Source organism: Dysidea avara, chromosome 3 (genome assembly GCF_963678975.1).
Source record: "Dysidea avara chromosome 3, odDysAvar1.4, whole genome shotgun sequence".
Lineage (NCBI taxonomy): Eukaryota > Metazoa > Porifera > Demospongiae > Dictyoceratida > Dysideidae > Dysidea > Dysidea avara.
This window is the reverse complement of record NC_089274.1, coordinates 25,175,195-25,194,176: the sequence shown is the minus strand read 5'-3', so window position 1 is coordinate 25,194,176 and position 18,982 is coordinate 25,175,195. Positions and strand designations below refer to the sequence as shown.

Genomic DNA, 18,982 nt, shown 5'->3' with positions numbered 1-18,982 from the left:
AATAAGTGATGCTGGTGCTCACTACTGATCAAATTTCAAGTCAATACCATTTTCCAATCTGAAGTTATGAGTTGTCAAAGTTGGTATAATTGGAGATCCACTTTCCTGAATCCATGCAGTCACATATGCCTCAATACTAAATTGGCCATAAAAAATTTTCCCCAAGGTGGATTTTAGAGAATTTTGGATATGTTATTCTATGAAACATTTGCTTTCTAACAATACCAATATCAGCTTTCTTCAAATTTTTTCCAGGTTCACCCCCTTTTTCAGTTATATCTACCGGACTATTAAGGATATTCATAGGGCAAGAGATTATCTGATGCAGCTGATCCTAAAAAGACACCAGTAAGCATTCCTCTTTTTGGGTGAATGGAGGGGTGGGTAGGCCAGTGTTTATTCTTCTTGAGAAAGAGTTCCGTTACAAACTTTGCATGCTGCATGGTTGTGACCTCTCAACTAAACATTTCAACATTTTTCTTTAAGACCCTATTGGCTTTGCAAGTAACCAAGGCAGTGTGTGTTGTGTATGATTTTTACAGATAACATTCATTGCTTGTTTTATACATTGTGGTTTTGTTTTCCATAGCTAAGCACACTCTTGAGGTATTTTTATTCTCCCATCGGTGGCTGTGTGTGCATGTCCAAAGCTTGGTATACAATAACAATATAGCTGTGATGGTTGTTTGATTCTTGGTTTGATTCCTGTCCCACCTTCTTAAGAAAGGACTACTTAGAAAACAGAATTTCTTTAAAAATTTTTTTTTTATCATCAACCTAAGTAACAGAAACAAAATGCCTTAATTTGCTAAAAAAAAATCTATCCTGGCTGCAGATGACTTCAACATTATTGCAAACATGCTAGCTATCAAGCCATGAAATTCATTGTGTCATTAAGATGAAAAACTGGACAGGATAAGGCAAGTTTAACTGTGAAAGAATGTCTGAAAACACAAGGTGGGAGAAGCAGATGTTATCAACAGATATTTTGTGTCAAGAAAAAAATTTGACAGACAGGTAAGCCAAATGGAAGTCCTCTTCTCAGCAGCCAGCTGCACTGATAAATGGGTAGTGGGGTGGGGAAGAAGAAAAATGGCAAGTTGTTGGATTTCCTGAGTGTATAATCTCAAGTGTAAGTGAGACAATCACCAAGTGAGTGACTTTGAGACACAAGACAAGAATTGATCTCCAAAGTGTAATCAACAGTAGGATCAAATAAACTGAGCAGGCAAAGAAAATAGCCTGAGAGTGCCGGGCACTGCATGTTGTAACAAACTAGATAGAAAAACTGAGTTAATGAAATGTGCAAGTGGTTGGAAATGAGTTGGAGAACAAGAGAAAATACAGAAAAATAGTTCCAACGAGTAGACAGACCATGACAGTAAATATATAAGCAGCATAACATGCATTTGGTTGTGATTGAACAATCAAGCTTAGATTCTTAAGGTCACCAAGCCATTCATCCACTTTCTGTTCAAGATAAGATTGGTCATAGAGGACAGAACCAATTACACCTCCCCAGTAACAGTGGCCAGTCATATATTGCAATTCCCAAATATCGCTCTTGCAGCAGCCTCAGAATTCTAGGCAGCTTTAGGAAAGTAATTACCCATAGTACCCAGAAACAGCAACAAGTCTCACCTAACTATTGCTTAAGCTCACAGATCTTACCACCACCAGCAGAGTCATATAACAGCATGACGAGTTATGAGAGGCAATGGTGTACATTACGATCAGGGAGACCTCCCTTGTTTCACTACTTTTATTTCTTTGATCTCTAATTTTGCTTTGTACTTGTTTACTTATTATGACTGGTGACCCAAGAATGGTGCCATGCTTATTGTTTTCCTCTGAACACCTACTACTGGAATGGTGAAGTGGCCATTATGCTTTGTTTCAGCCTGTTACACTATGTTACAAATGAAAAACTCTACGAGAAGACCTCTGTAATCAATCCAGTGACAATGAAAAACTTAGTTGATTCCAGATGTAGAGAAGCCATCACGCGGCCAGCACTATTGCAAATTAACACCTTGCACTGACAGCAAAGATAAATAGGACACAAAGGAGGACACAGGTGTAAGTCCATGAAGCATGCATTGTGTGTACTATGATAGAACCTGTTGGGCTGAAGTGACATCAAACCGTGAAAAATCAAGCCGTTATCAAGTTACGCTTGTCTGAAGGCATCAGTCAGGCAGTCAGTCGGTAGAAAATTCCACTAAAAATTAATAAGTCAACTATAATACTGTCAGTTACTGCTAGTTGTATGAATGTTTGTATAATTATATACATATATATGCATGCTGTTGAATTAAATTTAGATCAATGACTGCTTCTCAACTTTATGTTATAATTTCTTAGATCAATGACTTAATGTTATAACTTCAAAGCCGGTACTATCCCAGCAGGTTGGTGCATGCAACGTTTGTTTGTTGAAATGTGTTAATATTCCACTAAATAATTATTAAAATTTTTTGTAGCAACCTATTGGAAGTATTTCAGGCTGTACATTTTTGGGCTTGGTCCTGCCAAGGTACCACAAAGGTATTGTGATGCTGGTTTCTTAATATTTTTTTGTGAGAAGGTGCAAGCCTCTGCAATTCCTAATATACAAAACGTTTGAATGCCGCACCATTTTTTTTCACAGCTTGGCTGTTTTATGTGGATACAGTACTACTGTACTGTGTGAGATAGTACTATATTATATTTAAAACGGGGATCTCTGGGATAGTCTCATGCCCAAACTGCTTCTTTTGCAAAGAGCAGAGAGTAAAGGGTCAGGTGGAATTTTTGTGCAGCCAAATCTACAATTTTGGGGGATTGTTGATTAGTGGTGATGAATAGTGAAGACCTCAACAATGAGAAGTTGTAGATCCAGCTGCATAAAAATTTGATTGGAGATTAACCAGATCCTTTTTTCTTGTCCTCACACACACACAAAAGCCTGGCATGAGACTATCTCCAGGGTTTGGCCTTTCAACAAATGTGAAATCAGTAGACTGTCACCATACTCATGTTCCAACATGATTACCAACCAGTGTTTTCAACCGAGGTAGCCTGGTGGGTTGTGTATAAACCCTCAGGCCTTCACTGACAGAGAGGATTATAACTAGTCTTCATTGATCTGACATTATGTCAGATCAAAGTCATAGTTGATCTGACATGATCTGACATTGTATGGCAATGTTCAGCAGCATGCGTAAGCATGCCAAGCTGGAGCTTGCCCCTGAAATTTTTTTGGATTTTCAAAGCTTGGATGTGAGTATTTTGACACCCAAAACTCCTTCAGCAGCCATGCACTGCATCATTGTGAAGCCACATACATAAGAAATCTGTAATAATAACATGGTGATGATTTGAATTATCTAATGTGATGTTTTGTGACATGTATCTATATCAAATATATTGCAGTGCACTTAAAACCCCTTTATAAAGCCAATTAAACAGTGTGTGAATGTGTGGTAGAATGGTGCAGGTTGGACTTCACTAAAAGTTGCAGGTTTAATTCCCCAAACTAGACAATGTTTTTTTTTTTGCTTTTTTAGGTACACCTTTTTAGAAACCCTTTGACTGCTCTATTAGAGTCGCTGACTGTTCTATTAGAGTATATTGATCTTTTCTAGCAGAAAATGGTCGGCCATCCTTGACCGGTTCAGTAGGAAATTGGGCAGTCTTTGAGCTAATTGGTCGGTAAATGTCCGATGGCCAACTATTATAATCCACTCCGTTCACTGACTAGCTACCCATGGCCTTTGAAGCCCATGGCTAGGCATTCCAGTATCTGAGATTTTGTAAATTAAAAAAATTCTCCATATATTCCCCAAGCGCTGGCACAAAATAAAAATGCATGTTTAAGTTGGGATTGCTCCATCATCCGAGCTCCAATGGAAATGAATACCACTATAGGGTTTGTCCACACACTGATCATCATGGGAAATCTTAGTTTTATTGTGCACATTATAAGTTTTGTAATCTTTACAAGGCTTATAATGTATGCAGAGTATCTTGAAACTTAAAAAAAAATGTATTGTCAGATGGAAGGCATTCACTGGTGCTTACTTTAAGGTGCACAGTTCTTTGCTTGGGTTAGCAATTTTCAGCTACACAACAATTTACTGAAGGTTGTGCAACAATTGAAACAGCAACTCCTTAGGTATTGTTGCATCATTGTGACACCTCCACTTCAGTTGTTTACCTGTATCAGTTGTTAACTTGATTTTTTTACTTACTTGAGATAGCCACTTGCCTATGGGTAGCCACCATTGTATTGACAAGTCTGCAGTAGATGAAACATATTTGCTCACCACAAACACAAACTTGTGACTGAAGAGGATATCTTTGGCCTCGACTCCTGGAATATGAACTCTGGAGAAGAGTATGAACAGTGCAGGCCTGGGATAGGAATACAGCTGAGCTTTGAGTGCCAATGACAAACGGGAGTGGTCGAGGCTATGAGTGAGCCGTGAACCTGGAGTTACTGTATGTAGCAAACTTCCAAGTGAGTAGGATGGAATTTATAGTTTGCACTTAGGCACAGCAGATGGATAACACTGGTAAACTACAGGTATTTGCAGGCCCACCTTTAGTCTAGCTTTAATGCCCCGAAGCTGGCAACTTTAATTCAACTTCACTGTGTAGCTATTCAACTGATCAATCATTGGACACACAAACCAATTCCATATGTCACATATGTACACTTGCTGTTTACTTTAGAGTTTTTACAACATGTATGTGTGTGTGTCAATGTCATGTCAAAGATTATGTATAGCATCAATTAGTAGTACAATTGGTGAGCTATGTGGATGGACTACAGACATGGACACCACATTGCTTATGACACACACACACACACACAATGTATAACAAATACACAGTAATCAGCACCTGCATGAAGGGCAGGCATAAGGGGAGGAAGTGGAACCATCATTATTAAAAGATGCAGAAGTGTACAGAACAAAGGCAGGTAAATCCTCAGACGTATGCAACCAAACAGGACCACATTATACTGATCACCCTGCACGAAGGGCAGGTATCAATTTTTCCAAAATTTATCAGTTGGGCTGGAATGCCTACCATGGCATTGTACACCAAGCAGTTCATAGTGTTAAAGTCAACTTGTATTGTACAGGCATGAATGTAAGCACAGAAAAATAAGAAATTCGTGCAACCCTAATACATTGGTGCAGTCCAGTTTACGGTTTACACACTTAGGAAATTGCAGCACTCACTGGGGCTTTTCATCTCTCTACAGTTGAAGTTCATCGAAAAGAGTTACCTCTTGAATTCTCATGATCAACTTCGTGGTGTCTACAACGCATGCGCAGATTAGAACAGCGCGAAACATTTGAGATCCAAAAGTTCAGTTGAGTGGTTGACTACATAGTGGAGCAAACAGATATTATCTGTGGTGTTACAAGTGCAGGCATTTTATGTCGAGCAACGGATAGAGAACTTAAACCTCCCGTAACCAGTTCAGAGTCACTCGCAGCACAGGACGTCCATCCTGAATCCCAGCTTAAAATGTCTCATACTAGCAACCAGGATAATGGTAGGTTATTAGTTACTTCGTTATTAATGTGGGGTGAACACAAAATATGTTTGTTTTTACTAAACTGGCACCTTGTTTCCTGTCACCCCGGCGCCCGCATGGTAATTTTAGCATGCAAGTATTTATTAATGCATTTGAGTCACGTAACCTAAATTTGTTTATAAGTACTACTGTGGGCACATGGTGTATTATTGGAAAGGTGGTGAGTTTGTTTAGTGTCAAAAAGCATGGATAACTATGTGGTTTGAATCCATTCCAACCTCAGGCCAGATTACAAGCAGCGGATCTCTTCAAATTGCCATTGATGAACGAGATACATCAATGAACAGGAGTCCCACTCATCTGACAATCTGTGAAAAAAAAAAAAAAGTTATTAATGTGTGTGGAACATATAGAAAATTTGTACTGTTGCAGTTGATGGCTAAATTAGTGTGTGACCACAAGCATACAGCAAACTCTATAAAAGCCTTCAAGATTTGGTGGCTGCATGCTCAGAGAAAATGAGGGGTCTGCAACACTTCGAATCTAACCTTCTATGAGATTGGAATCTTGATGAACCTCAGTGAAATCACTTACATCTCTGCTAAATCTGAGAGAAAAGGCAATTAGAAGTTAATGGGCTCTCTTCAATATCCTTGATATTAATAAATAATAACTGCCTGCCTGCATGGTATTTTTTGTCTGACTAGAATGGAAAACAAGCAATTTACAATTGTTGGCCTTGCAGTATGTTCTAGTGTGGGAGGAGACTGGTGTTGTCTACATCATATTTGACTAATCTAGATAAATCTATCGTCCTTATCCCAATAAGCCTCACAATATGTCAATCAGATAATATTGGCGGACTTGTCGTTTCTGCATAGATATCATGTCCAACACCCTTCATGAAGAGGCGTAAAAGCATAGATACTAAGCTATACCCTACCCCTGGGGACAAGTATGCCATTTTCCTCATGAATCCTAATTAGTTTTTTTTCCCTTTTTTTGCAAAGCCCCTACTCTGGGGTGACAGATCCTTACAGTGCTAGACTTGCATGGGGTTAGTCTTGTGCCCAGACCGTTATTTTCCCTTTTGTATTTGGTCGGGAGAAAAAATATTTTCCCTATTTTCCCCCAACCAAATACAAAAGAGAAAACAGTAGTCTGGGCACGAGACTACTCAGACTAGCATGGGGTAGCCTGGATTGGTTGTAACAGTGATAGCCACATAAATAAGTTGCTGGCTGATATTTGTAATAATGAAATATTTGTAATAATTGTTTCAGTCATTGTTATAAAATGTGGTCTTAGCAGTGATGTATACGTCCGAGGAATTTGTCCATTTAGTGTGACTACAATTCACTTTGTTCCTTACCGCTATCTTCACTACCAACACTTCTTTACCAAATATCATGCATCATGGATCCTAAGCAGTGCATACTCCATCATCAAGAAAGATTGAGTTCATACTTCGTAATTATGTGATGTCATATCAACCAGACCCTGGGACTAGAAGCATGCTGGACTGGTGTGACCAGTTAAAAAAATAAGCTAAATTAAATGAGAAGCCATATACCACTACTAGTTGCTTACCCATTCTTAATGAAACTGAATGGTTTCTTCAAAAAGACAAGACAAAAGGGTTTTGATGAAGCTAGCAAGCAGGTAATGTAGAGTTGGCTTCTATACAGACATTAGGACCTTTTGTGTGTGTACATGTGAGTGTGGGAATGTTGATTGGTAAAGCCTTAACTTCTTAGACTTATTAACAAGCATCACACACCTTAGTATATTTTGTGATGATCAGCTGCACTCAACCATATAAACAATGTAAGGAAATTTTTTCCTATATTTGTAACATTAGTGAATTTCTACTTCTATAACACCACATCAAAGAAAACAATGGTTCCAGATCTACAAGGCTATAATTATACAAAACAGTACAGTGTAGCCAATTCAAATAATTTTCAACTTCATTACACAACCATGCGCAAGAAAGATATGTGAAGTTAGCTTACAACCAATCTGTTAACAAATGTCAACTTGTGGTGGTGTGGTGCAAAAAGCATGGGAAAATTTTGTTTTGTGACACCTTGTGCTGTCAGTGAAAAGAAATGGGACACAAAGGTAAGTCCATAATGCAGTATGTGCAAAGGCACAAGTAAGTAACAGTCAGTTGGTGGAGAATATTGTATATTGAAGAGTTTAGTATATTTGTTGTATAGCTAGCTATAGCATAGAAAGGACAGCCATTGCATGGTATGAACACTTGTGTTCAGGCTTGGGGTCAAGTACATTGGTACTTGTACTTAAGTACACATTCTTGAGTACTTGTACTTGTACTTCAGTACTTTTGTTTCTTAGCCATTGTACTTGTACTTGTACTTAAGTTCAAAGTGATGTACTTGTTAGTACTTGAAGTACTTAAAGTACTTATAAGTACATTAAAGTACTGTGAAGTACTTTAAAGTAGGCTCATGACTTGACACATGCAGGCTTTCAACATATAAAATGTAGCAGCAGGAGTTTGTAATATTATAATATTATGAGCTCTTGGTAGCAGCTTAATTAGTGTAGAGAAGGTGTATATTGCCATCTTTGCATTTTGTGAAACTGACAAAGCAGTTTGCATCCCTATAAATGTTCAGCCTCAGTCTCTTAGCAGTCAGAGTGGTTTGGTTTTTAACGAGCTATGGCAGAAATTGTAGCTGAAAGTAAAGAAACAGAAGACTCCTGCTGTACTTAAGCATTATGATGAAGTTCCAGAAGTATTAGAGAGAAAATCAGAAGAAGTATCCATTTTTAGCAATGCTAGCCAAAAATGTTCTTGGAGTACCATCACCCTCAGCTCCTGTAGAGACATTATTTAGCATTGCTGGCAAGGTGTTTACTCCAGGGAGATGTCGGCTTACTGATAAAAGATTTGAACAGTTAATGTTTATCAGATGCAATCGTGCGCACACATCACAATGAAGGTTTTACTACATAATAGTACAGTACATATATACAACATAGCTTCAACTGTCAAATGTACTTATACTTGTACTTAAGTACTTTTTATATTGTACTTAAGTACTTCTTGTAGATAAGATGCTGTACTTGTACTTGTACTTGTGAAGGTTTCAAAGTACTTGTACTTGTACTTAAGTATTTTGATATGTACTTGACCCCAAGCCTGCTTGTGTTATTTGCAGCACCATACACGTGCCATTAAAATATATAGGAAAGTTTTATGTAGCAAGTGACAACTGTTCTATTAGAGTATCTTGATGTTGAACAAATACGTACCACTGAGTTGCTTTGGTTGAATATCAGTAAGCCAATATCTAGTGTGTGAATAGCTCTAATGTGTATCGTAGGGTTAAGTGGGAGAGGGGAAGGTGTACTTGCTTCCCGTGCGCCCCTGGTTAATCTTGTGATAGATTCTGTTATTTTTCAATCATTGCTTGCTCAGCTAGGCACTGGACTATCTCACATTTCCTTTGGCAAACATTTTTATACTCAGGAAGTTGTACTCTTCCTTCATTGTGCACCAGACATTGAGAATAATCTACATGGGTTGTATCAGGGGCATAGCCAGACTTTTACTAATAGATGAAAAGGTGGGCCTTTTTTATATGGTGTGATGCAGGGACCAGGCACACCCAAGCTGGGGGCATCCCTCCTAATAAAGTTGATACTACTACAAAGGTTGAATTTGGTGATTTCAGTCACTATAACTAACACAAAATTTTAGACCTTTGTTACTAAAATTTTGGACCTTTGAAATTGTGGACTTTTTTCAAGAGAAGGTTCTTCAGAGCCCCCCCCCCTGCCTATGGGCCTGTTTACCAATTTTAGCAAATACTCTGTACCATAAAATTTAGGCTTGTACTATTATGTCAGAATGATCTCGAAGTGATGATGGATGACTACAGACTCTGTTGAGTTTATTGTTCAAGCAGAAACCTATACTCTGCTGCTAAAAATACAATACATATATAGAATAAGGTATGTAGTAATATTTAAATGGCTTGGCAATTCTAGACCTAACCTACGGGGGGGGGGGGGGGGGGGGGGCAAGTAGGGCATAGCATGGTTATTATTGTATGACTGTAATATAAAGTAAATTTTCAAGGGGCTCGGGGGTGCAACCCCCAGAAGCTACAGAATTTTTGCAAATTGAAGGCTTGAAAACAGCCTAAAATCATGCTAAAAACATGAAAAATGCTATGCCAATCTATACTGCAACTTTTCCCCAAGATTTTTCAAAAAACTTATTTTTCAGCAGGGAGGGGGGCCTTAAAATTGCCTGTGACCCTAGCTTCCATTCCAAGTCTTCTGAGCAGGCATGGTAATAAGAATATATTTTTGATTGGAAGTTTCTACTTAGGTCAATTCAGTTGTAGATAATTTATTTAGGTATACTACTATTTACCATTCTATTTGATTTCAGCACTTATACTGAAAGCTGCGTATAAATACATTGTCCCAAAACATGGAACAAAGTGGAAAAAAATTGGGAAAATGCTGGGTCAGTCAACTGAACAGTTAGATATGATAAAAGAAGAATTTCAAGATTGTTATAACAAGACTGCTGAATGTTGTAATGCTGTCATTAGTAGATGGCTTGATACAGACACTAGTGCCGGTTGGGAGAAGTTGAATGATGTGATTGAGTCACTTAGTAAACCAACAAGTAAGTACCAGTGATGATACAGTATAGTAGTCATACGTTTGTGTGATTGTAATGTGGAGTGCCCATTCTAGCATGGTCATACAAATAAATGCACAAGTAGCTGTCTGTCCATCGTGTTAAATTGTTGCTTGAATTGAAGTGCTCGTCACTTGGCTTGCAAATGTACATGTGCTATTGGCTTCGTGTGTTTCAGTGTTAGGAACAGTGAAGAATTTCACTGACTATGACAGCCTCAAAATATTTTCTTAGAGATTTAATCACCACCCCCAGGTGCTGACTAAAGAATTAAATTATTAATTATTAATAAAAATGAAGCACTTGAGATAAAAAGTAGTGAAGCAAGAGATATGGTCAGGGTAGCATCAATGCAGTAGGTTGAGTGTTTAAAATAGTTTTTGTGGCATCTAAAACTCCTTTGAGAAAAGTGTCAGTGTGGAAAATTAATGCCTCCATTAAAACAGCCCTTAAGCAGCTGTTTTTGTGGGTCTAATACTGAAGATATTGATACAGAAAACTAACACCTTGATATGGTTTCCTTTCATGAAGAAGACTACAGAAAGATTAAAGGAAAGGTGAAAACACTCATCAGAACCACACATGCCACCTGCAAGTTGAAGTATTGTGGCAAAAAATGGTGGATGTATTATGCATCATTTAGCCTCTAGCCTTGCGACTGTGGTCAGGCATGAAGAGGACAACCATGTAATTGAAGATAAAAGGAAAGGCAAGTACTTCACCCAGCTGCTCCTACCATGTACGCATAGTTTTTTTTTTGTCACATTCTAATTCCAACCACTACTATATAATTGATATTTTGATTCACATTCAATGTCTCGATCATATCTGTGAAGGTCCATATTTTGTGATTGTAGAAAAGCAAAAGATCACTCAGAAATCCAAGCAACCTACACAACAGGTATGTGCATAGTTTACATAGTATATTAAATGAAGTAGGGATCTATGCAATAAAAATTTGTGAGCCAAAATTATATGAACGATGGTGTAACAACATAGTTCTGTGGGAAATCCCTGCATTGGCTTGTCATAACTTTGGTCAATGCTAAAGTAGGGATTAATTTTCCCACAGAGCTATATTGTATTAACATCATTCGTATAATTTTGTCTTACTAGTTTTTGTCTACGTACTTCACTTTTAAATTAATTTCTTTATTAAAAATGGCTGTTGTATTAGAGTGACTACTTTCTAGAGTATCTTGAGTGTCAGCCAACTGGACTATATATTTAAGGGACGTGGTCATAGCTTGCCTTTTCACTGCACTACCAATAAGAGGCATGCATTTAATGATCTATACAGCTAGATCATTAAGGGGTGTTTCCCTTGATCATTATTGGTCATAAAGGGGTGTGCTGCTCAATTGTTATTGGTTCTGCTAGTTTGTAAAAGGTCCTATAATACAGGTATAATGTTACCACCTGTCTACCAGTAATGCCTGCATAAGGCTGTTTTTGTGGGTCTAATACAGAAGATGTTTATACAGAAAATTAACACCTCAATATGGTTTCCTTTCATGAAGAAGACTACAAAAGACTAAAGGAAAGGTGAAAAGTGAAAACACTCATCAGAACTACACACGCCACACACAAGTTGAAGTATTGTGGCAAAAAATGGTGGCTGAATGATGCATCATTTAGCCAAGAGTATATAACAGAAACCAAGAATATCGAATGGGTGTATTACCCCGTGATTAATGATTGCATAAAGTAACACGGATATTTCGTTTTCATTGCCATTAAAGGTTGCTGTGTTTAGCCCAATTCGGCCACTAAACCAAGTGAAAACATGATAGCGTTAAAAGGAATTGGCTAATGTTAAAGTTCTGGCACTGCTGAGCGGATCTGAAGGCGTGGCAACATGCTCATTTGTGCAACCATTGTTTTAGCGAGCTGGAGTTATCTTGAGTCCTTACTACACTTTCTTTGTACAATAATTGTTGAATACTTGGTTGAATAACACGGAAAACTGGTGAACAAAGACCTGTTGCCATGTATGCATTTCAGCGTAATTACTGAAATATCTGTGTTACTTTATGCAATTATTAATCACGGGCTAATACACCATCTGACATTCTTGGTTTCTATTATATACTCTTGATTTATCCCTTACCCTTGCGACTGTGGTCAGGCAGGAAGGCCAAAAAACTGGGTTTTGGTAATTTAATATTGGGATTTTGTTTAGATTTAATATGGTACATTATAAAATTTAAAAATGAAGTAGGGATCCAAGTGATAAAAAGTAGTGAAACAAGAGATGAAGCAATGGTAGCTATTACAGCATAGCTCAGTGTTAAATCCCTACTTTGGCATTGAATACAAAATAATTGTTATAGCTACCATGCCAAAGTAGGGATTTAACACTGAGCTATGCTGTAATAGCTACCATTGCTTCATCTCTTGTTTCACTACTTTTTATTGCTTGGAACCCTACTTCATTTTTAAATTTATAAATTTTTAATATACTAGTTTGTTTAGTTTTTTTGTTAAAACATACAGCTAGCTATAAATATGTGACTGTTTTATCAGGGTGACTGCTGTATTAGAGTATCTCGAGTCAGTCTGCAAAAATGTGTGCTTGCCCAAAATAGGGGTGTGGTCATTGTGGTTTAGATCGATTATTAGACTAAGAGTATCTCGAATCAGCCTATCAACTTGAAGGTGTGTGGTTACAAATACAACTAGCGTAAAAGGGGTGGTCATCATGGTCTTGATCGATAGATTAATAATAGTAGAATAAAGAATGGGTGTGATCTTGTTACCTATCGTGGAGTACTGGTACCTCCCGGCATGCAGTAGTGTAGTCTAAGCGCCTAAGCGCCTTAAATAATTTTGTGGCGTCTATTATGCTGCTTAAAGAAAGTGTTGATATGGAAAATCAACGCCTCGATATGGTTTCGTTGGATGCAGAAGATAAGCAGCCTGATTGAAGATAAAAGAAAAGACAAGGTGTGCAGAGTGCACACTCGTCGGAACCCCAAAAGGCACATCCCACCAGTGAGTTTGTTGTGGCATAAAATGGTGACCGTGCGCTGCTTCGTTTGGGCTCTAGGCTTGCGATTGTGGTCAGGCAGTGAGTGAGCGAGACGAAATTTCAAGTTTTGGTGATTTAAAAAAAAATTTTATATCCGGCCTCCAGTAAGCGTTTTCTTGTTTTTAACGCTACATTTGATGTTAGATGGACTCTGTAAAGGTGATTTTCGTCGCATAAGAAGTTTCTAAGGTGGTTTTTAAAGGTGGTGTTTTTGGCGGCGCGCATCACTTTTGATGCAAACCCTACTTAAACAGTACTACCGTACTGTTTACTACTGTACTGTTTGATAAAGATACATTAAGATTATTTCGTTAAGGTACTTTTTCCCGCTTAAGATGTTTCTAGTAGGCCTGTGCGATAATGAAAGAACCTATATCTCGATAAATTCCGATAATAAAAGCCTATTTATCTCGATAAACGATATTATCTCGATAATGATCATACAATATAACACTGAACACTAAAGAACTTTCAAGTAAGTGATGGTTGTTAAAACAAAAGATTTAATCTCACAATAAACAATATTGTTATACCGTTAGTCATACTGTTACTTTTAAATTTATCTTTTCTTCTTGTTAAGGTTACGGGATACTGTAAACCCCACATGTACACTATCGATCATTTTTCATGATTAGGGGTTTGATTTTTCTTAATGCATTGTTATCAAATATTTATGCATTCTTAACTTCTCATAAATCGACATGGAATTCAAATGTTGTTATGGAAACATGAGTTGTCCCCATGCCAAACAGTGAAAACTGTGAACCAAAAATCAGACCAATGAAGAACCATGAGAACTTACTAACAATTCTAAGGTTTGAAGAACATCACTTGTGAGGGACTGACAAGAGGATTTGTGAATAATGTGTATAGTTGCTGAAATATGACTACAATATGGCCTAAAGCAAGACACTGTGGTCACAAAATTAATTTTTAAATTGATATCACAAGCACTAGAAACATTATTTCTAACAAATGGCTCCGTCAGGACCTAGACAAGAAGCCAGACTAGTAGTTTGTTTATACAAAATGTTAACAACTAGTTTGACAGTCCTGATTTTTGGTTCAGGAAAATATCGCCATTAGTCAGCAAAACTACGCATGCGCTTACAGGTGTGCCAGTTGCTAAGTGTGTTGTATCTATGTTATCTTGTACTGTTACGTGTGTTTTCTTGTACCTTGTAACTGTCCAGTCAGCACGCTATTATTCTCCCAACAATTTAAGCCTGTTACCAGCTGATACAAAACACAACAACACCAAGCCCGCCTTGATTACGTAATAAAATTTTTGTTTGACAGTCGCTCACTATCCCGTAACCTTAACTTCTAGGTTTGCACCAAGGAAGACCAACATGTTAACATTCTCCGGTAGTAGACAGGCTCTTTTTTCATTTACTACATGTCCAGCCACACTAAATGCACGCTCTGATGGCACTGAGGTTGCTGGAATACAAAAAAATTTCCTAGCTAACCGTGCTAACCGTGGATAGTGTTCCTGATTGTCTTTCCACCATACTAGAGGATTACCCACTGTACTAGGATCAACTTCAATGGCAATGTAATTGTTCATTTCCCTTTCTACTTCAGCTTTGATTCTTTCACTGTCTGATAGTGGAGCACCTTCATCTTGAGATTTGGAATTAACAACATCATCCAACAAAGACATCAAGCCTTTCTTGGCCTTTTTAGATGGTGGAGGAGCATCGTCATCATCAGTCAGATTAATAGTGCTTGTACTAGTATCAAGGCTGTTGCTATCATCATCATTCAACTCTTGTGCTTCTTCTTCCACAGAAGTAATTGTAAAGCTCTTGTCACTGTCAGTCATGAAAGCAAGGACTTTAAATCTAGGGTCAAGGAAGCATACCTTGTTAATTAGCTCATGACATCATCGTAACGATCTTTGAGATCACCCATCACAATCTTTTTCATTGTTTTAGCCAGTGAGGAATCTGAAGAATTTTCAACCAAATGTATTGACAAAAGCTTGTATAATAGTGGTCTTACGGCTGAAATGGTTACTAGTTTTTCACCACCCAGTGTCCCAGTGATTTCCACAATGGGTTGTAAAACTTCCAAAAATGTTTCCATTGTTGAAATCTCAGCATTACTAGGCATAAAATCTGTTTTTTAAAAATTTCAATTAAGGTAGCACACAGTGGCTGACGTTGTTGAAGCAAACGTTTCAGCATGTAATACGATGAGTTCCACCGTGTAGTGACATCTTGAACCAAACTTAGTTCCTCAACATGCAAGTCTGTTTGCTTCTGCTTTAATATATATGAAGACTTAGAAGAGTGATGAAAATGGGTCACTACACGGCGGGCACGAGCAAGAGCTCTTGATATTGGTGGAATTTCCATAGCTTTCTTAACTCCAATTTGAAGAGTGTGGGCTAGACAACCAAAACGAGGCCATGATAGTATTTCAGTTGCACAAACAATGTTTCGTGCATTATCAGTGGTTATAGACACAAGGTCATCATCTTTAAGATCCCACCTTGCAAGGCTATCCTTTAACTCATCAGCTAAATTGACACCTGTGTGTTCCAATGGCATTTCAGCAGTGTCCAAAAGGTGAGCTTGTAGATTCCATAATTCATCAATATAATGCACAGTATGTGTAATATAACTATGGTTAGCACGGGAGGTCCAACCATCTGTGGTAAGTGAAAAATTCTTTAGACCACGTGCCATAGCAGCAGCAATTCTTGCTTTCTCACTCTGATAAATTTCTGGAATGTAATTCTGTGAGAAGGTCTTCCTATCAGGAACCACGTATCTTGGCTCAAAAGTACGCAACATAGCCCGAAATCCCACATTGTTGACTATGTTAATGGGCAACATATCCTTCGCTATACAATGGCTTACTGATTGGTTAAGAGTTTTCCACCTTTTTGAGTTTGTTGAGAGTGGCTCTAACTGACGGAAAGCTTCACTAATGGGTGGTTGCGGGTTGGCAGACACGGCACTACACTTTTGACCAGTTGCCGTTTTGGCTTTTACTTTCAAATATTCCGAGTGGTGGTTGTATTCCAAATGAGAGATCATATTGGTGGTGTTTGCAAGATAGTTCATCTTCTTTGGGCAGAGCCTACAGTAGACTTCAGTCCGCTTCTTTTTATCTTTCTCCAAGTACTGCCCATTTTCCGCTGGGAAGTCAAAGTATTCCCAAACAGGACTCTTTGCTTTTTCAAGCTTTAACAGTTCACGAGGACTGTCGCGACACTCACTGCTTGAGTCACTGCTAGAATCACTACTCGCACTACTATAAGTGCTCATTTCACTAACGCAGATAAAACAAAACAACACGAGGTGAATCACGAGATACATGATTACGTAAGCAATTGCATCATAATTAATTATCGTATAATAATCGATTACAAGGAATATAATATCGCTATCTCGATAACCCTTCATCCTATCGCGATAATCGTATTATCGCTATTATCGCACAGCCCTAGTTTCTAGGGTGATTTTTAGAGGCAGTATTTCAGCAGACGCCATTCATTATTGGGGAGATTCCTTGATATGTGCATACTAATTGGTATGTTTTCTTGATAGCAGTCAACGCCATCTTCATCGCCTCAGTTGTCCGGTACAAAGAGGACAAGTAGTGACAAGTGAGCAATATCTGTATAACATTCTGCATTCACTATTATATGTTACAGTGGTGAAGACAACTCTGTAAAATGTATTTGTGGTGGAGATACGTCCTTACTTATTGCAGAAAAGCCCAAAGATGTAAGAAACCATGGTAAGTTATTGCTTACATACATCATCGTGAAAGTGATTGCTATTGTGTGCTTGCTTCTTCATGGTCTGCTATCAGCCAGTTGTGCTGAACTGTGTGCAAAGTTTGGTGGTAAAATATCAGAAGTTTACTACATCAATAGATAATTACAGTACATTTAGCAGCATTGCAAGCAACTCAATGTGTTTGTTAACATCATTTAAGGCACATGAGCATGCCTTGTAAGAATTTTAAGGGATCATAGAAAGAAAAAAGTATGGAAACAAGGGAGGTCGCCTACACTTGCAGATATAGGACATTTAACCCCTAATTTGATCATGACTAAATTATTAAATGTTCGCTAGTATATCTGCAGGTGAACAGTAGGCAACCCACTACTTTTTTTTTTCTGATCCCTAATTGAACTTAAAATTTTCCTTGTTTATTTTGTAACATTATTATGACTGGTGAACCAACATGTACCACATCAAAAGAAAGGATGGAACTAAGGAAAAGAGATTGACTGAACGCGCACCCCAACTACAATTACTGATTCGATGAAAGTGAAGTGGCCATTATGCTTCGCTTTCAGGTATGTTCAGCTTGTTTCACAGCATTACAAACGAAGAATGCCTCTGCAATCAATCCAGTCACTACGGAAAATACAGACAATTCCCGTTTACAAACATAGGGAAGCCATCGAACTATCGCAAATTGACACTTTGAGCTGTCAGCAAAAAGAAAGAAGTAAGTCACAAAGGAGGACAAAGGTAAGTCCATGATGCATGCATGCGGTATGCCAAAAGGTACCTGTCAGGCTGAAGTAATGTTGAACAGTGAAAAAATCAAGTTCTTAACCGTTATCAAGTTACACTTGTCTGAAGGCATCAGAAAATTACAAAAAATTAAAAATTTTGTAGCAATCTATTTAAAACATTTAGAGTCGTACCTAACCAATACTGCCAAGGCGCCAGGATGGTATTGTGAAGCTGATTTTTGGGTTGGCCAGAAAAACCCAAATCTTCATGATCCCAATATACTGTACTGTATGATACATAATATTACATTTGTATCTGTTAGTTTTTTCATCACAGTGCCGATCCATTACCGACATACAAAAAGTACAGCCAATATAATTATGGGTATTCCAATAACTGATCTGTGTCACACAATCCTTTTCCTCAAATATGAGAAACTGTTTCCTTAAGTTAGAATTGATATGCCAAACTCTTCCACTAATAGTAGACTTGCCCTTGTCATCTTGGGTTTGGGAATAACTAGGGTACACACTCTGTACTCATGATTGATGTGTTACATAATATTTTACCACTTAGGGAAGCGGTTTTATAAATGTTCTGATCTAGACTGTAAATACCGTAAAAACTTTTTTCAATGGGAAGACTCAGAGGAGCCATTAATCTGGTGCAATTGCAAGAAACCGAAGATAGCTGTGAGGTATGTTGATCCTACTATTGTATAGAGGGAAACTTTGCTCAATCTTTAGTATGTTAATCTCAGGTGCTACAAATAATGCGGGCGGAGGGGGAACCTTTGCAAATCTGTAGCAAATCACAAAGTTTTCCTCTATACAACATTATCAGTAATCTGTTTAATTGTATTGTGTATTGAAAGGGTGAGACGATCATATGGATTATTTTATGCTTGTTGCAAGAGTGCTACAACAAAGTGTGATTTCTTTTGCTGGATTGAACGCAACGAGTCTGCATCCCAAGGCCTCACTAGATCACAGAAGAGACCTCGGAAGAGTTATTAAATCATGTTACAGATTGTGGATAGTTCTTTCGTAGTCACACCATGATTCATAACAGTAGTTAACCAGTAATGGTTTTGTACCCCTTATACATAATGCATATTTGTGTGACTGCACGATTCTGTATTCAATGCACAGCAATTAATTTAGACCTACTAACAGTACTGATTTGTACTATATGATTATTCTCCACACAAGAATGGGAGCTGTTATTCGCACTGCTCG

At 37.9% G+C, this 18,982-nt stretch overlaps 1 protein-coding gene across 2 annotated transcripts; it reads left to right on the top strand.

Moving 5' to 3' along the window:
- The first annotated feature begins 5,178 nt into the window (after positions 1 to 5,178).
- On the top strand, positions 5,179 to 18,921 carry LOC136250436 (uncharacterized). Of its 2 annotated transcripts, none has more exons than XM_066042642.1 (7): positions 5,179 to 5,551; positions 9,966 to 10,208; positions 11,081 to 11,124; positions 16,821 to 16,876; positions 16,925 to 17,010; positions 18,321 to 18,441; positions 18,619 to 18,921. In XM_066042642.1, exons 1-7 carry the CDS (start codon positions 5,524 to 5,526, stop codon positions 18,758 to 18,760), a joined length of 720 nt encoding a protein of 239 aa, XP_065898714.1. In that variant the 5' UTR covers positions 5,179 to 5,523; the 3' UTR covers positions 18,761 to 18,921. The 2 variants fall into 2 exon arrangements, with proteins under 2 accessions (XP_065898714.1, XP_065898713.1); XM_066042641.1 differs by having other exon boundaries at positions 16,818 to 16,876.
- The last annotated feature ends 61 nt before the right edge of the window (positions 18,922 to 18,982 follow it).

Excerpts from the sequence above, each read along its gene's own strand:
- LOC136250436 (XM_066042641.1), top strand. The coding sequence starts at position 5,524 with ATGTCTCATACTAGCAACCAGGATAATG. Across the intron at positions 5,552-9,965 it reads TACTAGCAACCAGGATAATG|CACTTATACTGAAAGCTGCG; the intron begins GTAGGTTATTAG and ends ATTTGATTTCAG. Across the intron at positions 11,125-16,817 it reads CCAAGCAACCTACACAACAG|CAGTCAACGCCATCTTCATC; the intron begins GTATGTGCATAG and ends TTTTCTTGATAG.